This window comes from Fukomys damarensis, unplaced genomic scaffold, assembly GCF_012274545.1.
Source record: "Fukomys damarensis isolate Sample0158 unplaced genomic scaffold, DMR_v1.0_HiC HiC_scaffold_22, whole genome shotgun sequence".
NCBI lineage: Eukaryota > Metazoa > Chordata > Mammalia > Rodentia > Bathyergidae > Fukomys > Fukomys damarensis.
In genome coordinates this window covers 22,101,415-22,121,255 of record NW_022900934.1, presented here as the reverse complement: position 1 = coordinate 22,121,255, position 19,841 = coordinate 22,101,415, and the positions used below count along the sequence as shown (strand labels likewise).

Here is a 19,841-nt window from a genome sequence, read left to right as displayed (position 1 = left end):
GTATACTCATGACATTTCAAAATTAATTAAGAATGGCTTATCCATGCCCTTCCAGATTTTGGAAACACTAAAAAAGTGAATGGTGAAGAGATGATTCTTTGAAAAGCTATACCGGAAAACATCTCGAGGGAGACCCAGTGGTCAAACCACAATGGGAAACTCATGATACACTAATAATACTCAGAACAAAGAGAGGAAGTAATATTTTAAGGTAGTTTTGAAAAAGGTTTCAAATATTCTCAGGGAATTTGTAAGAATGACTGATTTCATGATGACCTAAAAAGTGGTATATAACACACTGTTATGGTGCTACCTCACTAAGAACATTTAGTTTCTTTCTTTCTTTTTGGTTTTTTGAGACAGGGTCTCACTATGTAGGTGAGACTGACCTGGAACTCACTATGTAGCTCAGGCTGGTCTCAAACTCACAGCGATCCTCCTGCCTCAGCCTCCCAAGTGCGGGGATAACGGGCGCATGCCACTACGCCTGGCTGCAGTTTCTTTCTTTTTTGAGACAGGGTTTCACAATGTAGTTCAAGCTAGTCTTAAATTCAATGTGATACTCTTGCCTCAGCCTCCTGAGTGCTGGGATTACAAGAACATTTAGTTTCTAATAATGTTATCTGAATTTTATTCTATCGGCTTGAGAAGCAGCTTCCTATTCTGAGAACTGCCTGGTTTAATAAAACAATCATATATAATTAAGTTAATATCATGAAAAAAATGATAGTAGATTAGAAAAGAAGTACTCTTTCACTGGTTGTAACACCAAGCTAAGAGGCTCAGGGAGAGAAAGAATCAGGGGCAGTGCAGGGCTCAGTTACAAAGCTACTTAAGCTCAAGAAGAGAAAGAGCACAAGGGATCCAAAATGATAGTGATGTGGACTTACCACAGTGGGCCAGGCATGGACTGGTGCATCACCTTTGGCCCTGTACTGCAGGAACTAACCCCTAGCTTCAATATCAAATTGAAAGTACAAATACCTCCAAGCATACTTACTAAAATCAGATTACTTACCTTCATATTACAAAGCACAGAAGGAAAGATTTTTAACAGAGAGCTAAAAATGTTTCTCCTTAATTCATCTAAAAAAACCCAAGGAACAAACACTTAAAAATCCTATTACTATTAGTATTTATAAAGGCACTTAAAATACATCTGCTAACTATATTTTGAACAAATGCAAAAAAAAAAAAAAAAGCGCTTAATTCTGGTGCAATTGTTCATATAACCCAGTGATATTTTCCATCTATGGAGCAAACAGGTTTAAACGACAGAGCCCCAATTTTCTGCAGAACAACCTGAAAGTGCTTTTATCAGAAACAGGAATAATGTTAATGGTTTGCTCTTTCACTGACAACATCCTGTAGTCGTTTAAGTAAAACATCATCATTTTCTTGGCAGAGGCGTTTGGCAGGTGATTCTGCATCTCCAGTGATGGTTATTGCACGCTTCTTGGTTCTCTGATCACCTTGTCTTATCATGTTGTTGATATCTTTCAAACTCTGTGTAAAAATAAAGGACAGCATGAGTAAAATGGGGAAAAGATGGAAAAAGCAACGAAGAACTACGTTAACTGCATTTTCCCACCCCCATCTTCTATCCAAATATAAACAACGAGGTAAGGAAAAAATGGAAACCAAGTCTTTGTAAACAGGGGGTGTGGTGAAGGGGTTGAAGGGAGGACAGGGGAATGGGGAAAAATAAGAACCAGGATTCATCATGTAAAGGTACTAGATCCTAATGATGAATGTAACTATTGTATACCTGGAATGTACCAATAAACTTAATGAAAGAAAAAAACCCAAAAAACAAAAAATGAGGTAGAGATAATTTTGAACCTCGACCAGCCTAAAAAGGGTGGCTAGAACTAATCTTTTTTTGGGTGATTTTAAAAGATGGATTTAGGGCCGGGAATTTAGCTCAGTGGTTCCACCACCTGCCTGGCAAGTGCAAGGTCCCGAGTTCAATCTCCAGTACATTCAGGATTTTTTTTTCTTTTTTCTTTTTGTACCAGGGATTGAACTTGGGTCCTTGAGCTTGCAAGGCAGGCAGCAGAACCACTGAGCCAAACCCCCAGCCCAAAGAGACTGAAAATAATCCCTTTGATTATTATTATTATTTTTTGGTACCAGTGATCGAACTCAGGTCCTTGTGCTTGGAACCACTGAGCTAAATCCCCAGCCCTCAATGTCCAGTACAAAAAAAAAAAAAAATGCAGATTCAAGGTTAGCAGGACTGGTACGAGGCCTGTGATTCTGTATTTCTAACAAGTTCCTAGGTGAGACTGATGAACTGGTTAAAATAATCATACTGAGTAGCAAGGTTTCTGAGAAGTGGTCCCTAAAAGCTGTATATCACAGTCATCCAGGGATACTATTATATTGAGAGCCCCACATCTTCCTGTTAGCACTGTGATTCAGCAGGTCTGAGAAGCAGGTGTCTTAACAAACTGTGACTCATGGTTTTAGAAGCAACTGATCAACTCTTTGATCCAATGGAAGAATCTCTTCTACACATTCTAACAGGAAACTAATTTCTATGAGGAAGAAATACAGGTCTGCATCATAGTCAGCTTTCTTTGCCATGTATGTAAGAACACAATGGGCACCTGTGGAACTGAGCAGTGAACTAATGAGCTAGGGAACAGCCATTGCACTTGGGCAAATTCTTTCCATCCATACTGATTCTGGCTTAGAGACTTAACCAAACATACCTGCTTGACTCATGAGTAGAGAAAATGTGTCACAGCTAACAGTTCATATTTTATTAGTAACTTTACAAAAAAAGTAAGCAAGATTAATGATTATTAATTAATAATCTAAAATCCAATTTTTTTGTTAAGTTACTTAAAATCCAATTTTATAATGTTATTTGAAAATCTATATTAAAATCCAGCTTTTAACACATATATATATAAAAATTGTTTTGGAGTAAAGTCTATGCATCTTACCTTAGAAGGGCTGCCATTGAACTTGTAGAGCAGAGCACTCCTCGGCGTAAGGCCCGATCCATTCTTGTGTGGGGAAACGTAAATGGAGTGCTGCTGGGAAATGCGGCGCGGTGATCCTGGCTGTTGTTTAATATGTGGAAAAGGAGACAGTGGTGGAGCATCCATCTAAAATACCCCAAAAATCAGATTTTTAAGATTTTTAAAAATCCCACCATTTTTTTAAAATGGCACTTCCCACCTAGGAGTCAGTTATACTGTAAGAACTTATTTCTTATTTATGGTTGGAAAAAGCAAAGACTGGTCCATTACATGTTTTCAACAATTATTAACAGATAAGCTAGAATTTATCTTCTTGGATTTTATGTGGAAAGTCTGTAACTAGTAGTAAGAATTCCAGCAAGTCACCAGGAACATCAGGAACTTTGTATTCATGCTTCAATTCAAAGTAGCATGTAGATGAGTGGTACAATGGGAACATAATACGCAAGAGGCCATGTAGTCAATCTCCAGGGCCATAACAAAAGTGAAGGCAAAGAAAGTAGGAGCAAAGAACACTCAATGTTCTAACATTTTCTGTAAGAATTTCTCTATACACACATCATACACATAGAGACACACAGACACAGACACACACACACACACACACACACACACACACACACACACACAACAACAACAGGTTGGCTGGATGCAGCTTTCATTAAAGCTTTCCTTTTTATAGCTAAATTCTGGCCTCCTGGGAACTAACTTCAGTTTACTGGTAACAGTTTCTCAGGTCTGCTGCAACTTCCAAAACTAAGGTCTACATAAAAATTTCTGAAACAAGGACTCGAGTTCGATCCCTGGTACAAAAAAAAAAAAAAATTTTTTTTCTGAAGTATTACTTCTATTAATGATCTAGGGCTACTTGTTTCCTTTTTCTTTTTATTGAAAAGAACCCCATTTATCTCACAATACAATAAAAAAAGCAAAAACAACAGAAAAATATCCAAATTAGTTGTTGTAATATATATATACATTCCCATTTAGTCCTTCCCCATACACACACTCATATACATGTACATGTATATATATGTGTCTGTATATATAATTCCTAGCAATAAAATCATAGGATAAATAAAATTCCTATGATTTCCCATTTTTGTTGTATATGACTTAATCTCTAAGTTACTAGTTCCTCCTGGTTAATTTCTAGTATATATTCTCCTATGTAAAGCATCAGTTGTGTGTGTGTGTGTTTTTTTTGGTACCGGGGATCAAACTAGAGAACTTGTGCCTGTGAGGCAGGCAGTGGAACCACAGAGCTAAATCCCCAGTCTCAGCATCAGTTTTAAATACTGAAACATTTACCTAGAAAAATACATTCAAGATAATCAACTATGACTGTAGATACAATAAAGTAGTAAAATGTACCACATGGTCCTGATTCGATAAGTCATATTTCAATGCAAATGACTTCACTTTTCCTACATATATTGTATTGTAAAATTTGATAAGGTCGCCTCTTTCTTCTTTTACTGGTCCATTAGAACAGTCAGGTGTTTTTGTGGCCTCTTCCAAGTCTGTTAAAAAGAATTCAGTGTTGTGATAAGTGTACTTTAGTAAACAAGTAGGTGATTTAAATTGTAGTATAAAAAATCACAAACCCTTAACAAAAAACAATGCTGGATTTTTTTTTTTTTTTTTTTTGGTACTGGGGATGGAACTCGGGTCCTTGCACTTGCAAGGCAGGTGGCAGCACCACTGAGCTAAATCTCCAGCTCAATGCTGGATTATTTATAAATCAAATTGGAATTAGAGAAAAATAAGCATGTGAACAGAAGGTGGTGCTCTTTTCTTTAGGGAACACTTCAGCAAGCATGCTTTCCAACCAAAGCTTTGGGCTCTCTTTGGTGGCCCTTAAAGGGCTATAGTTCCTGGTTGGAGTTTAGCTAAACTCTACAGTGTGGGTGTCAATGACAAACTCTGACCTTCAGATAACAAAAGTGCCTGCAGATATTCTTATTGGCTCTTTGAAAAAGACTCATCAAGGAAGAAGCAATGAATTGCTTGTGTTTATCTTTCTGCAAATAACAGTGTGTGGCAGGTACCCTAAGAGTCTTATATATTCCTATCCACAACAGGAACCCTAGTACTCAATGTTTAGTTATTACTCTGACTTGGAAATGACAGCCTGCATAGGGTGCATTCCTATTTATTGGTGTCACTGGGATAGCTTCTGAATCTAAGCAGAGCTATACCCTACTCTTTTGTGGAAGAGTATTACAAACTCACTTTCAACATACTGGACTGCAAACATCGAGGACTAGGGTAGACACGTCTTTACCTTACAAAAACCAGCAAGCTCAAACATGGTAAATGTTCTAGGGAATCTCCCAAAATTCTCAGTGCTAATTTTTTGTTTTGTTTTGTTTTTTTGAGACAGGGTCTCACTATGTAGTTGAGACTGATCTGGAACTCACTATGCAGCCCAGGCTGGCTTTGAACTCACAGCAATCCTCCTGCCTCAGCCTCCCAAGTGCTGGGATTACAGGCGTGTGCCACCACAACCGGCTTCTCAGTCCTAATTTTGATGTCTTTTTTCCCCAGTGCCTCTTGCATCCTAGGCAAATGATCTATTGTGGAGCCATAACCCCCACTCTGGATCTTTTTTTTCACTCTTGCTATTTTTGAAAGATCTTGACAGAGGGGAATCAACGTTTTATACCGGGGATTGAACTCGGGTCTTTGAACTTCAAAGGCAGGTGCTGGAACCACTGAGCTAAGTCTCTGGCCTGTTGTTGTATTTTTGAGACATTGTCTCAGCCTCCAAAGTGCTGGAATTATAGGCATGTGCTACCTTGTTTGGCAAAATTACACACACACACATGGGGTGGTGAGTACTGAGAATTAAGTCCAGCACCTTTATACTGAACTATATAGCCTTAGTTCTTTTTATTTTTCACACTTTGAAACATTTTGCTAACTTGTCCAGACTGGACTTGAACTTGTAATCTTCCTGCCTCAGCTTTTCACAGTGCATATTCAGCGGTGTGCCACCATACCTGGCTTAAAATATACATATTTTTGACACAGGAGTCTTGCCATGTTTCCTGAACTCTTCTGCCTCAACCTCCTGAGTTGCTGGAATTATGGGAATCTGCCATCATTCCAAGATGGCTGAAGTATTTGAAATTATATCCATAACAGCACGAAAAGGATGAAAAATTCAACGTCTATGGGCTCTTCTCTGATGGATAATGCCTCCATTCTAAAAATTGAGAAATCCTATGTCTAACTTTTTTGACTAATGCAGCTTCCTTGCTTGATGATGGTTGTATGGTTAAGAGACTCCTGCATTTGGAATCTCAGCACATCTCAAGTAAATCTTTTATGTGAAGTGGTGGCTGGACAGCTGAGGCTCTGAGCTTATTACTCAGAACATACACTGTGTGCCCTGTTTTGTTGTTGGTTTGTTTTTTGGTGCTGGGCACTGAATCCAGAACCTTGTGCATATTAAGGCAAGCATTCTACCACTGTAGTACATCCCAAGTGTGCTTTAAAATAGTAATTATTTTATACACAAGTATAAATTTGTTGATAGAACCAGAGCTGTTCTTCCCAAAGTGGTGTTCTTTGGTGTGTACAAGTCCGCTAAGTCATGGCACTTAAGCTCTGGGAATTGGAACATGTTGTATCTGTATATAGAAATACCTGATGCTAGTCTCCATAACTTTAATTCCTGAGACCATTAACATTGGATACTATGCCTGTCCTGTGCATAACCACTGTGCATGTTACATAAGAAAGGCTTTTTTTTATTGCCTACTAATAAATTAGTTAATAAATGTATGTATAGCTAAATTTGATCTTAAACCTTTACGTTGTTCAGGGAGCAGATAACCCTGATTCATCTCAAACTTCCTTCATAGATACTTACATACGAAAAGGAAACTGTGATCCTATTACTGTACTTTTTTGCTTACTTGTGCTTTCTAAAACTTCATCGATTCCTATATTCCAGATACTTGCTATTAGCTTTTCCTACAGAAAACACAAAACAACCAAGAGATCTAGAATTTCCAAGTTAAACTCTGTTGTTTTGTAGGGCAGAAAACCCAAAATGCAGAAAGGAACCTTTTGTTTTTTGACCTTTTGGTATTTTGTCTAGTTTACCATCTTATGTACTTCTCAAGGCTTAGAAATAATATACTTATGCAAAAAGAATGTACTGTAGCCTATGTACACTTAAAAGAAGTCAGGTGTTAAAAGATTACTAAAGAATCTTTTTAGTGAGTGAAATCTTAAAAGTTAGATCCCAATACAAATTATAATGATCATGGATATTTGTGCAATTTAAAAAATTGCCTTTCAAGTGCTAGGTTTAATCCCTAGCACTGCCATTAAAATGAAAAAGGCCTCTGACACAGTGAATTTTTTCTAGGAATTTAGCCTAAGGATGTAGATCAAAGAATTGGGCTAGGGATTTAGCTCAGTGGTGCTGTGCCTGCCGGGCAAGCACAAGGTCCGGAGTTCAATTCTGGTCACTGGGTAGGGGGGAGAATAAAATACTACAGCAAAGTTCTGTACTACTGGAAACAACCTACATGTCCCACATTGTGATAATAACTAAACACAGTACATATACATACATGTACACATATACACATATTAAACACATGGGGATGGAGTGTAGCTCAGTGGTACAGTGCTTGCCTAGCATGGATGAAGTCCTGGGTTTTCCCCAACTACCATAAAAAGGAACTGAAGGAAAAAGAAATGAGCAAATGAGGCATAAGAATACTAATTATAAAAACAAACAAACGAAGAATAATAATTATTTGATTTTCCTTTTTTTGAAAAAAAATATTAGTATCTGAAGTTTTACCATGATGGTAGCAACAGGATCCAGTCTGACATGTGGTGGCAGAATCACCAATATCAGTGATGCAGAGACGTTTAAGAGCTTTTACTGATAACAGCCTGCTGCCACACACGTGCCGTAAGCTCACCACCACTGACCCATATACTTATGAATAGCACATTTAAAAAAATTGACTCCTCCCGAAGATCACTGATAGCTATCTAGTTTTCCCTGTGATACTTTTATATTTAATGTCTCTTATGTGCTTTATTAATCAGTATGAGTAGATAAGCTCTACAGAGAGAAGCAACTGCCTCGTTTTTATCTCAAACTTCTTTCTTCTTTTCTAAAACATATGTGAGCAAGGTGTGCTGGTCCATGACTGACATTCCAGCACTTGGGAGGTTGAGGCAAAAGGATTGCAAGTTTAAGTTCCCCCTGTGTGACCCTATCTCAAAATAAAAAGGGCTGAGGATGTAGCTCAGTATGAAGGCCCTGGGTTCAATTTCCAGTACTGAAAACAAAACAAAACAAAACAACTAAAAATCCCCACATGTGCATTGTCCAACCCACCCACTCCATGGTTCCATGCTTCCTCATACCCAGTGTGTTATGCATCATGCAATCAAGTCTATTGTGTATATCACGTTAAATTAGATCACTTACCACCATCTGTCATTTCAAAATCATCACTTATATCATTATTATATGTCACAATTTCTCTTGGAATACTTTTCAACAGAACGCTTCTATATACCTATAGGTCCCATGGCGGGAGGAAAAAAGGATTGCTAAGTCAAAGTTAAGCAAAATCAAAATAAGAGCAAAATCAAGCCAATTAAAAATGTGTACCATATGGATGCTAATCAAGGGTAAAATGTCATTAATTCTGGTAATTAGAATAAGGAATACTGAGAAGAATCTAAAATTTAAAACATGCCATTTAGTTTACTAAAAAGAATGACTGAAAAAGAAAAGGTCTAAAATTGATTACGGTGGCCAGGAGATGAACTTCAAGGGTAGAGGGCCTAAAAGAAATAGATGGGGGCAAAAAGGAGAAAAATGAAACAAATAAAACTGATGTGAGCCGGGCATGGTAGCGCACCTGTAATCCCAGCATTCGGGAGGCTGAGGCAGGAGGATCACTGTGAGTTCAAAACCAGCCTGGGCTACATAATGAGTTCCAGGTCAGTCTCAACTACATAGTGAGACCCTGTCTCAAAAAACAAGCAAATGGGCCAGGGATTTAGCTCAGTGGTTCCACTGTTTGCCTCACCAGTGCAAGGACCTCAGTTTAATCCTCCAAACAAAAACAAAAACAAAAACAAAAAACAAACAAATAAAAAGGTTCTAAGAACCTTGACTGATACCAGGTTTTGCCAAATAAGAGCAATTTCTCTCAAACTCATCCTCCCTTTTAATTCCTTACACAGAGCTGGGCGTGGTGGCACACACCTAAAATCCCAGCACTTGGGGAGGCTGAGGTAGGAGGATTGCTGTGTTTGAGGCCAGCCAAGCCACATAGTGAGTTCAAGGCCACGCTGAATTAAGGGAGAATATGTCTAAAAAAAAAAAAATCCTTATATAAGAATAATTTGGTTTCATTGGGCTGTCCCTAGCCCATTCCCATCTCTTTTTTGGTGACCACATGAAATTTTTTCCCCTCTCTGCCCCTGAACTCTTCTTACCTCCAAGGTAGATAGAAAAGCATGGTTTATTTTACTCCATCCTATAAGTTACTGGTATTGAGAAGATATTCAAGAAGTAGTAGCTTGACTCAGTTTTCACCCATACTAATGTTACCTTAATCATCTCTAGTGACAATCTGGACAGCTCTAGGCTCTGTTCCTGAGGGGTTTTCCTGAAGAGGCCCAGCAACTCTTAGCTTGTCACAAGATTTAGTAAGTGCCTATACTTGGTTTTTCAAATGTTTCTATATTGCTTATGATTGGTTGTATTTTGAGGATTAAGGAAAGAGGTCAATTTATTTTGGGGTTCTCTTAGAAGGTGGTCTGAATACTTGCCCTACCTCTGATTTTCTGCCTATGACCTCCAGGGGCAGAGAAGAGGTCATTCATTATACTCCCTAAGGGCAGAAAAACAAGGTACTCAAGCGGTCAAAGCTTTCAGGTAACTTTCTCCAGTCTTTCAGCTCAACACTAACAATGCAAAGGAAATATTCATTAAATGCTTACCATGAGCCAGGATATTATGCTAAAATTTTACATTTCCACGACAGGGTTCTTATGTTGGCTATTATAATAAATTATAATAATCTATTATATAATAATAATATAATAATCTATTTAAAGACTCAAACATTATGATTCTTCACAGGTGGCAAAAGACACTAGTAAAGTTAATAAATCCTCAAATTTCACTGGATTTAAACATCAGAGAATCAAATTTCATACAATTAAAGAATATTATTATCATGCATATCTTTCACTACATTTTCTAGTGAAACATATCTTCCCTTAGCAAATGAACAAAATGGCAGAACGTGTAAGTATTCGCAGGTATACGGATGAATCATAATCAGACAGATTTTTGGCCTCCATGTGAAACTGTCCTTTAATGATATCCATTAACCGCCCCCAAATCTAAAGTACAGTAAAACTATTACGGTAGTTTACTTTTTATATGACTTGTCAGCAGAGAAATAGTACGAATCTATTTCTGGACAGTGGAAGAAATAACATAACTCACGTGACTATTAGCTTGGGGCTGATTCCTATAGCTTTTCATTATTTCTTGAAAAGTTCTTTCTTCTTTTGTTACCTAGGGAAAATAAAAACTACATTTATCAACTGCTTTTGAAAGAAAAATGGCTCTGAACAAAAACTTCAATTATAAATTGGCACTGAGAGCAGCCTTCCAGAAAGCCATTAACCCCAGGCCAATTCATGACTAAAAACCACTAACATTTATGATTTTTATTACTTTTAAAGTTCAGGCTTTGTGGCCTGTGGGGCCTCAGTTAATAGTTTCATTAATCAAAAGCACTGAAATTGCTATGGTATAACTCTACTAAAAAAGCTTTTCTTTATAAAGAGACATAAGAAAACTCAGACCTGCTCAATCCCCTGCAGACTGCAGTTTTATTAGTTTTAAGTACTATGTAAAATAAAATTAACCAGATACTACAGGACAGAAAATGTCCTGTGGTGATTCACCATAAAACTGAGTGGTTATTACAGGATTAGGTTTTTAACATTTTAGAAGACTATAGGGTTTCTAGTACGAGAAGTCACAGTGGTAACCCCAAGAAAAGAAGTGGACTAGTGATCCAAAAAGGAATCCTTTCTGTTTTGTCTGTTAGAAAGTCCAGTTAAATTACTCCTTTCTCTGCTTCCCTGTCCATTAGCACTAACCTATTCTCTATAAAGATGACCCGGAAATAGCAAAATTTAAACTCTGCCAACTTTTTGGAAAACAAAAATGATTAGTTAGTTGATAACATTTACTAAGAACTATATTGAAAAGAGATTATTATTTTTTAAAATTAGTTTTATTGTCACACTTTTGATACACATAATGATCACATTCATCACAGGGAATGTGTACCTGTACATAATATATCTTGATTCTTCTTTTTCCCATTCCTCTCCCCTCCCTTTAACCCTTCTTCCTCTCCTTATTTACAATAGCTTTGTTTCCATTCTTTTTCCTTCAATGTAGAGAGATCTTTAAAGAGGCCTCATGAGAAAGGGGTCAAAAGGAGTTTGAAAACATGTCCTTTGCTCCAAAAAGCCTAAAAATCAGGTTTTAAAACTATCTGAAAAAAATAAACTATGCATCTGTTAGGACTGTCAATTTGGCTAATACAGTCAAGACAAAAATTGCAAATGATTTTTTCAGATATATCAGACTTTTATTTATTTATTTAGGTACCGAGGATTGAACTCGGGTTCTTACGCTTGTGAGGCAGGAGCGGAACCACTGAGCTAAATCTCTGGCCCATAAGACTTTTTTTTTTTTTTTTTTTTTTTTTTTAACCAGGGATTGAACTAGGATCCTTGCACTTGTGAGGCAGGGGGCAGAATCACTGTGCCAAATCCCCGTATCAGAATTTTAAAAATAGGCAAAATATGCTATTTTATCGCTTAAAACATGATGCAGCAACTGAAAGTAAACTGCAATTCTTTTTTTGTGTGTGTGTTTTGTTTTGGTACTGGGGATCGAACTCGGTCCTTGTGCTTGCAAGGCAGGCACTAGAACCACTGAGCCAAATCCCCAGCCCGTAAAATGCATTTCTGATGTAACACAATAAATTACTGGAAGGTAACATGGGGCAGAAGCTCTTATGGCAGATAACGAGTGAGGAAATCTCAAGTTGTCATTTTTTATCTTAACTTTGGTCAAATTACTTTCAGTTCTGGGCTCAGTTATTCACCTAAAATGTAAAGATCATTTTACTTTAAATTACCATAGCAGATATCATAGGGTAGGGGTAGAAATGTTACTGTTCACACTTACCAACTCCTTTATGACTAATGTATTAGTTTTTTCCTATAATTAAATAAACTTTGACTAATGTATTCTTATGAAGTAGGAAAGCTGATTATGAAACTAATGGAAGAGTCCAAGGAATATAGTAGTATGAAATTACTATTTGATAATAGTGGATACTATTGGCTTGCAGCACTAAAGGCAAACTAAAGGTCAAGTTCAATGGATTTTGACTTGATGGTTCAAATAAGGTAACAAAAGCAAAGACTTCTCCCATCCTTTACATTACCTTTGCCATGATGTAAAAGGCACAAAGGAGGAGCTGATCCAAATGCCTGTCTTTCATTAAATCAGGGCAGTGAACTAAAGTGAATTCAAAACATGTCCAAATCTTCCTTCGTAATTCATTTGAAACATCCAGTTTTAAACATAAATCACGTAAGCGCACACTCGCCAAATGATAGACCTAAGATATAAAATAACACATTGATGCAAAAACATTAAGTAAACAATCTCTCAAATTTATGTCTTATCATGAACATGGGCTTTCAGATCAGGATTAGAAAATACCTAGGCCGTTGATTTGTGAAATTTTCTGTTCTACAGCACTAGTTTATTGCTATAGCAAAATAATATAGATTAAACAAAATGCTCACTGCAAAGCTAATTTAAAAGCATTTTTAAAGCTCAGTGTGTGGTACATTTTTTTTTTGGTACCGAGGACTGAACTCGGGACCTTATGTTTGCAAGGCAGGCAGCGGAACCACTGAGCCAAATCCCTGGCCCTGTGGTACACATTTTTAATTCCAGAACTTCAAGGTGATGAGGCAAGAGGATTGCAAGTTTGAGTCCAGCCTAGATAACTTAGTAAGACCCTGTTTTAAAATAAAAAATAAAAAAGAGCTGGGAATGTAGCACAGTTTGAAGGCCCTGGGTTCAATTCCCAGTACTGCAAAAAAACTTTAAAAAATAAAAAGATGTTACCTTATTCTGTACCTATACAAAGCATGTAACACTAAAAATTCAAGATTTAATTGTATCACGATCATTACGAAGGCATCATTTTCCAAGTATTCACAAATTCCTGTATTATTTGCTTTAGGTTCAGGTAAAGTTGTTAGGAAGTCTAATAAGCCTAATGGTAAAGAACTAAAATTTCTTTTTCCAAAAGTGAGTTAGACAACAAAATCATTTAAAATGTTTCTCCTAGGGCTGGGGATTTAATTCAGTGGTGCCATCACCTGCCTCACAAGTGCAAGGTCCGGAATTTGATTTCTGGTACAAAAAAAAAAAAAAAAAAGTTTTAAAAATTTTGGAACAGGGTCTTGCTAAGTTACTACATTGCCCATGCTGGGAGTTATTTCTGAAAAAAAACAAAAAAAAAAAAGTTTTAAAAATTTTGGAACAGGGTCTTGCTAAGTTACTACATTGCCCATGCTGGGCTCAAACTTTTTTTTTGGTACCAGGTATTGAACCCAGGTTCCTGCATTTGCAAAGCAGGTAGGGGAACCACTAAGCTAGCTTAATTCCCAGCCCTGGGCTCAAACTTTTGATCCTCTTGCCTCAGCCTCCTAGGGTGCTGGTATTACAATTGTGTACTACCACATCCAGTTCTATGATCACAGAGGAAAAGATGTGAGAGCTTTAACTTCATGAGAGAAGTTAATGGATATAGTTGTAGCTAGAAGTATTAAAAATAATACATAATTAACTAATATTTGGTTAAGTATCTTTTACAGAACTGATGCAATGCCTTAGAGATCTACATATGCTGAAAGTTTTTTCATTCTAACAAAAAATTCACAGTAAATCATATCCATGCTAGAATACCAGTACCACACTGAATTCAACAAGTATAAGAACTACAATTTACTCAAGGAAGGGTTATTTTTAATTTATTATAGATTCGGATAATTCAACCTTCTCATTTTTTTCTTTTGATGCTAGAAATGGAATGCAGGACCTCATTCATGCTAATTACGTGCTTTACTGCTAAGATCCCTTAGCCTCTCAATTGTTTCATTTTTATTTTTATTTATTTATTTTTTGAGACAGGGTCTCACTATGTAGTTCAGACTGCCCTGGACCTATGTAACCCAGGCTGATCTCTAACTCAAAGCGATCCTCCTGCCTCAGCCTCCCAGTGCTGGATTACAGGCGTGTGCCACCACACCTGGCTCAATTCTTTTAGAAGAATTTCCTAGCTCTTAATCTGTATCTAGTAGGTAATCATTAAATGAAAAGAAAATAAATTAATTCTGAAATAAAATTCTGAACCAAGAATTCACAAAGCCTTATTTTTGTCAATCTTAATTAGATTCATTACCCAAGGTAGTCATGTATCATTTTGAAAATTAAATGGGAAATCACGGGGAAAATGCTCTGTTTGTCTTGACAAAATACTCCTTAGACAGCCGTAAGTGGTGGGTAGGGGTAGAGACACAGGAGAGAAGGACATGGGAGATGGAAAAAAAGGTTATGCTTCTCCCCCAACCATCCTACCTAGCAACTACAGAAGCCCTACTTTCATGTTTGGTTTATTTTCTTGGGACATACTTGATTCAAAGAAAGGATTTCCTTATAAAATAAAACTCTCCAGGGATTTAGCTCAGTGGCACTGTGCCTGCCTTGCAAGAGCAAGGTCCTGAGCTAGATCCCTGATACTAAACACATACATACATAAATAATTTAAAAAGTTCTCAAGAATCACCTGCCTTCAAACTCACAAATGTGATGAAAATAAATTAATTATAGTGGAAAGCAACAGAAAACAAAGAATGATTGTTATAGAAACTGGTTGTCTTCCAGTATATGGTCTCTTTTTTCTACAACAGTAAAACCCTTGACATTTAGTTCTAGCTTCCTATGAAAAAGACTACATTTGCCCCTTAAAAATTTTAGAGGCAGTTACATGACTAAGTGGGAAATAATTAGAATGTTGTATATAAATTCTGGGGAGAATTCCAAAAGTGTTCCTTACTTCCCACTACTTTCTTTTGCTTTCTAACACTGCCTTATAAATTTGCCTATGCCTTTCACTGACATGTCTTGAAATGCTTTTCTGCAATGATACATCAAATTCCTTTTCCATTCAAAGATGACTTTAGGAAGTTTTAGGGTGTACAAAGTTTTTTGAGACAGGGTCTCTTTATGTATTTCAGGCTGGCCTTGAAGTCACTGTATAGCCTGGGATGGCCTTGAACTTGTGGTGATCCTGCTGCCTCAGATTCCCAAGTACTGGGATTACAGGCATGTGCCACCACAATCGGCACTAGGATACTTTCTTGGACCCTGCCTGAACACAGCAGGACAAAGTGAAATTATTGTGTTAAATCTTTTAATCCTTTTTCATTAATAATAATATAGGTATTAAGAACTAGTCATATCTTAATTTAAAGGGGAATAACTGGGTTATAAAAACTGTGTAGTCTTTGCACAGAACCTCACTAATCTTTAAAATGATTTTTTAGTAGTTTAACTTCATCTGTGAAATATAAGACACACTTGTCCCATAATGAACTCCATTCTAGATCATGTAATACAATGGACTTCCAGTAAATTTCAGTGCATTTGTAACTGCTTATATGCAAGCTGGCAGGAAACATAAATTAGATCTAAAAATGGAATCTTACCAAATAAGCTCAAGTCTAAATATAGCTCACCAAGATCACAATGTTCTATTCAGAGTTGTCATATATTCCTTAAAAGGTTATAAGTGCATTATCTTATACCAAAGTTGGATAAAGACATTACAAGAAAAAAACCTATAGACCAATGTCTTACAACTATTGATTCAGAAATCCTCAAGTACTGACAAACCAAATTCAAGAACATGGTAAGAGGATTATACACCATGACCAAACAGGATTTATTCCTGGAAGATAGGAAAAAGTTGACTTAGGGAAAAATCAATTTGCGTAACACTCATTAACAGAATGAAGAAAAAAAAATCCATATCATTTCAAGTGATATATAAGAAACATTTTACAAAATTGAAATACCTTATTTATTTATTTATTTATTTAGGTACTGGGGATTGAACTCAGAACCTTGTGTTTTTGAGGCAGGTGGTGAAACCACTGAGCTAAATCCCCAGCCCTAAAATAAACTTTTTAATACCTGAAAACATTCAATATGCTACTAATAGAAGGAAACCACCTCAAAAGAATAAAAGGTATACATGAAAAATCCACAGCTAACATTATGTTCAAAATGAAAGCCTGAAAGCTCTTCCTTTAAAATGTTGAGAAGCAAGAAAAAGACATGAAAGGCATCCAAACTGGAGGGAAAAAAGTAAAAATCTCTGTTCACAGATGACAGGATCTTATGTGTAGAAAATGTAAAATCTCTAGAATACATACACTGGCAGAACTAATGATTCAGCAAAGCTGTAGGGTACAAAATCAATACTCAAACACTTGTGTTGGGCATGGTGGTGGATACTAAGCAATCATCAGATAAGTAATCATCAGACTGAGATTGTTTGTTTGGTACTGGGGATTGATCTTGGCACCTTGTGCTTGTGAGAGGCTGAGGTAGTTTTAAAACTAAAAGTTTGAGGCCAGTCTAGACAGTTTTGAAACAGCAGGACACTATTTCAAAAATAAAAAGGACTGGTTATTTAACTCAGTGGTAGAGCACCTGCCTAGCATGCAGAAGTCCTGGGCTCAAGCCTAACAACCCCTTCTACCCTGGATAAATTAACTTTTGTCAAAATTAAAAACTTTTATGTGTCAAAGGATATCATGAGTAAAGTGAAAAGACAACTCACAGAATGGGAAAAAACGTTGTAAATCCTGTATCTAATAAGAGATTAATTTCCAGAATAAAGAACTCCTATAACTCAACCACAAAAACCCAATTGAAAAATGGGCAAAACACTTGAATAGACATTTCTGCCAAGATATACAGATGACCAACAGCTCATGAAATGATGCTTAACATCAGTAATCATATGGGAAATGAAAATCCAAACTTCAGTAAGATACTATTTAACACTCCGTGGATCTCTCTCTCTCTTTCACACACATTGGCAAGAACTTGCACACTGCTAGTAAGTACTGAAAATAGTATCAGAACTATGAAAAATGCTATTGTAGCTGCTGAAAAATTCAGTAATAAACCCAAAAGAATTGAAAGCAGTGACTTGAACAGTACCAATATTCATAGCAGCATTATTCAGAAGAGTCAAAAGGTGGAAACAACCCACGTATCCATCAACAAATAAGTGGATAGACAAAACGTGGAATATACACACACGGAAGCACCACTCAGCCCTAAGAATGAAATTCTAAAATATGCTACCACATGGCTCAATCCAGAAAGCACTAGGCTCTGAAATAAACCAGTCACAAAAAGGATAAACTATTGTATGATCTCACTTACATATGGTGCTTCCCCCTTCCCCCTTTGTAGTGCTGGGGATCAAAGCCAGGACGTTGGGCAGGCAAGGCAAAAGTTCTACTACTTACTCAATTCTCATATGAGGTACACAGACTAGACAAATGCACAGAGAAAAAAGAGAATGGTGGTTGCCAGGGGTTGGGGGAAGGAAGAAATGGAGGATTATTATTCAGTTAGTACAGAATTTCAAGGGTGAGAAGATTAAAAAGGCTGGGGATTTAGCTCCATGGCACCGCACCTGCCTGGCAAGCACAAGGTCCTGAGTTCAAACCCCAGTACCAAAAAAAAAAGTTCTAGAGATGGCTGGTAGTAATGGCTATATAACAATGTGGATACAATGAACTCAGCTGTATACTTAAAAATGGTTAAAATGAGCCAGACATAGTGATACATGCTTAAGGCAAAGGTAAGAGGATCAAAAGTTTGAGTCTACCCTGGAAAACTTAGTGATATCCTGTCTCAAAACTTAAAAATAAAAATGGGATGGGGATGTAGCTCAGTGGCAGAGTGTTTGCCTAGTATATATGAGACCTGCATTCAATCTCCAGAACTGGAAAACAAACAAGAAAATGGTTAAGATGGCAAATTTTATGTTATGCATTTTATGCGCACAAACATTAAAACAGAATGAATATTAAAGCGAAAAAGGCCAAAATTACTGTAACTCAATCTTACTCGCACTGAAAAAATGAGCTCTTTTTAAAGTTAAAGAAACACATACCTTTCTGTAAAATAGTGCTAAAGACCCAGTTCTCTTTGGTTTGTTTATTCCAGTCTGATGAATTTCTTGTGCTTTAGTCAAATAGGTTTGTTTTGGAGAAGCACTAGCTAATGACTGTGCAGTGAGTGACACAGGACTCTCAATTTTGGACTCTTGACTTGCATTCATGGAAATAGGAATCAGTGTGATCTCTCCAGAATCATTTGCAACACCTAAATGTACAAGCAAGAGTTCACAGTTATAAAAAGAAGCTGCACGTGTTCCAGCGAAGTTGTCAATTACATTTTGTCAACTACACATATACGTCTCTGTATGTGTAAGTACAGGAATGTTAGGAAAGGAGAAGGCGGCCACAAAAATAGTAACACTATGCTAGGGTTGACCTCGTTTTCTTTCTCTTTTTTTTGTCTGTATTGGGAATCGAACTCAGGTCACGGTGTTTGTGACGCAGGCGGCAGAACCACTGAGCTAAATCCCTGGCCCCTCATCTTTTATTTCTCCCCTCAAATAAGAATATTGTTTTGTTTTGATATTTTTATAATTAATTTTATTTTAAAAAGAAAATTTTGCTATTCTGTATATGCCTGTGATGTTTTTATACTTTAAATTTATATTTATTTATTGTTTTGGTTTTTTGAGACAGGGTCTCACTATGTAGTTGAGACTGGAACTCACTATGTAGCCCAGGGTAGTCTCGACCTCACAGTGATCCTCCTGCCTCAGCCTCCCGAGTGCTGGGATTACAGGCGTGAGCCACCATGCCCAGCACTAAATTTATATTTTAAAAAGGCATTTTGTTCTGTTTTGAGCACTTAAAAGATATTTCAAAGAAAAAATGGAAGGGGGTGAAGGGAGGGCAGGGATATGGGGAAAAATAAGAAACAATACATATCATGTAAAGGTACAAGATCCTAATGATAAATGTAACTATATTGTTTGCTTTAAATGTACCAACAAACTTAATGGGGGAAAAACAGATTTTTAAATCAAAACACAAAATTCTTGTTTAGTACACTCATTTGTAAAGTCCAGATAACAAATCCTAAGAAACAGGGTAGTAAATTTATAAAATGTGAAAATTCAAAAAACAGAATAGTTTAACAACAGAACAAGAAAATTTAAAGGAAGTGAAATTACTCAGTAAAATACTGTAATACTTCATTAGACACTGTTCAAATCCATAAAGTGTACGACACTAAGAGTGAACCTTAGTGTGAACTATGGGCTATGGACGATGATATGTCCATGCAGTCCACCAGCTGTAATGAATGTACCACTCTAGGGTGGTGACGGCTGGGGAGGCTGTGGTGGGGGGTGGAAATAATGACAGGGAGTGTATGGGAATCTCTACCTTCCTTTCAATTTTGCTGTGAACCTAAAACTGCTCAAAAAAAGGGGTGAGGGGTTCAGGTTTCTAACTCAAATACAAGTCAGAAAGACCATGTGGCCCATTTCAATAAGACAGTTT

At 36.9% G+C, this 19,841-nt stretch overlaps 1 protein-coding gene across 2 annotated transcripts in view; it reads right to left on the bottom strand.

Moving 5' to 3' along the window:
• Positions 1-462: 462 nt before the first annotated feature.
• The window catches only part of Rbl1 (RB transcriptional corepressor like 1), a 53,595-nt gene continuing 34,216 nt past the window's right edge, over positions 463-19,841 (bottom strand). Inside the window, exons 15-21 of one of the 2 annotated variants that reach the window (XM_019209933.2) lie at positions 18,374-18,585; positions 12,539-12,715; positions 10,507-10,578; positions 8,464-8,554; positions 4,368-4,516; positions 2,955-3,119; positions 463-1,506 (exon numbers count right to left, since the gene is read on the bottom strand). In XM_019209933.2, coding sequence (XP_019065478.1) covers positions 1,336-1,506; positions 2,955-3,119; positions 4,368-4,516; positions 8,464-8,554; positions 10,507-10,578; positions 12,539-12,715; positions 18,374-18,585 — 1,037 coding nt within the window. In that variant the 3' untranslated portion in view covers positions 463-1,335. The remainder of the gene's footprint in view (positions 1,507-2,954; positions 3,120-4,367; positions 4,517-8,463; positions 8,555-10,506; positions 10,579-12,538; positions 12,716-18,373; positions 18,586-19,841) is intronic. The other variant, XM_019209934.2, reaches the window with a different exon arrangement.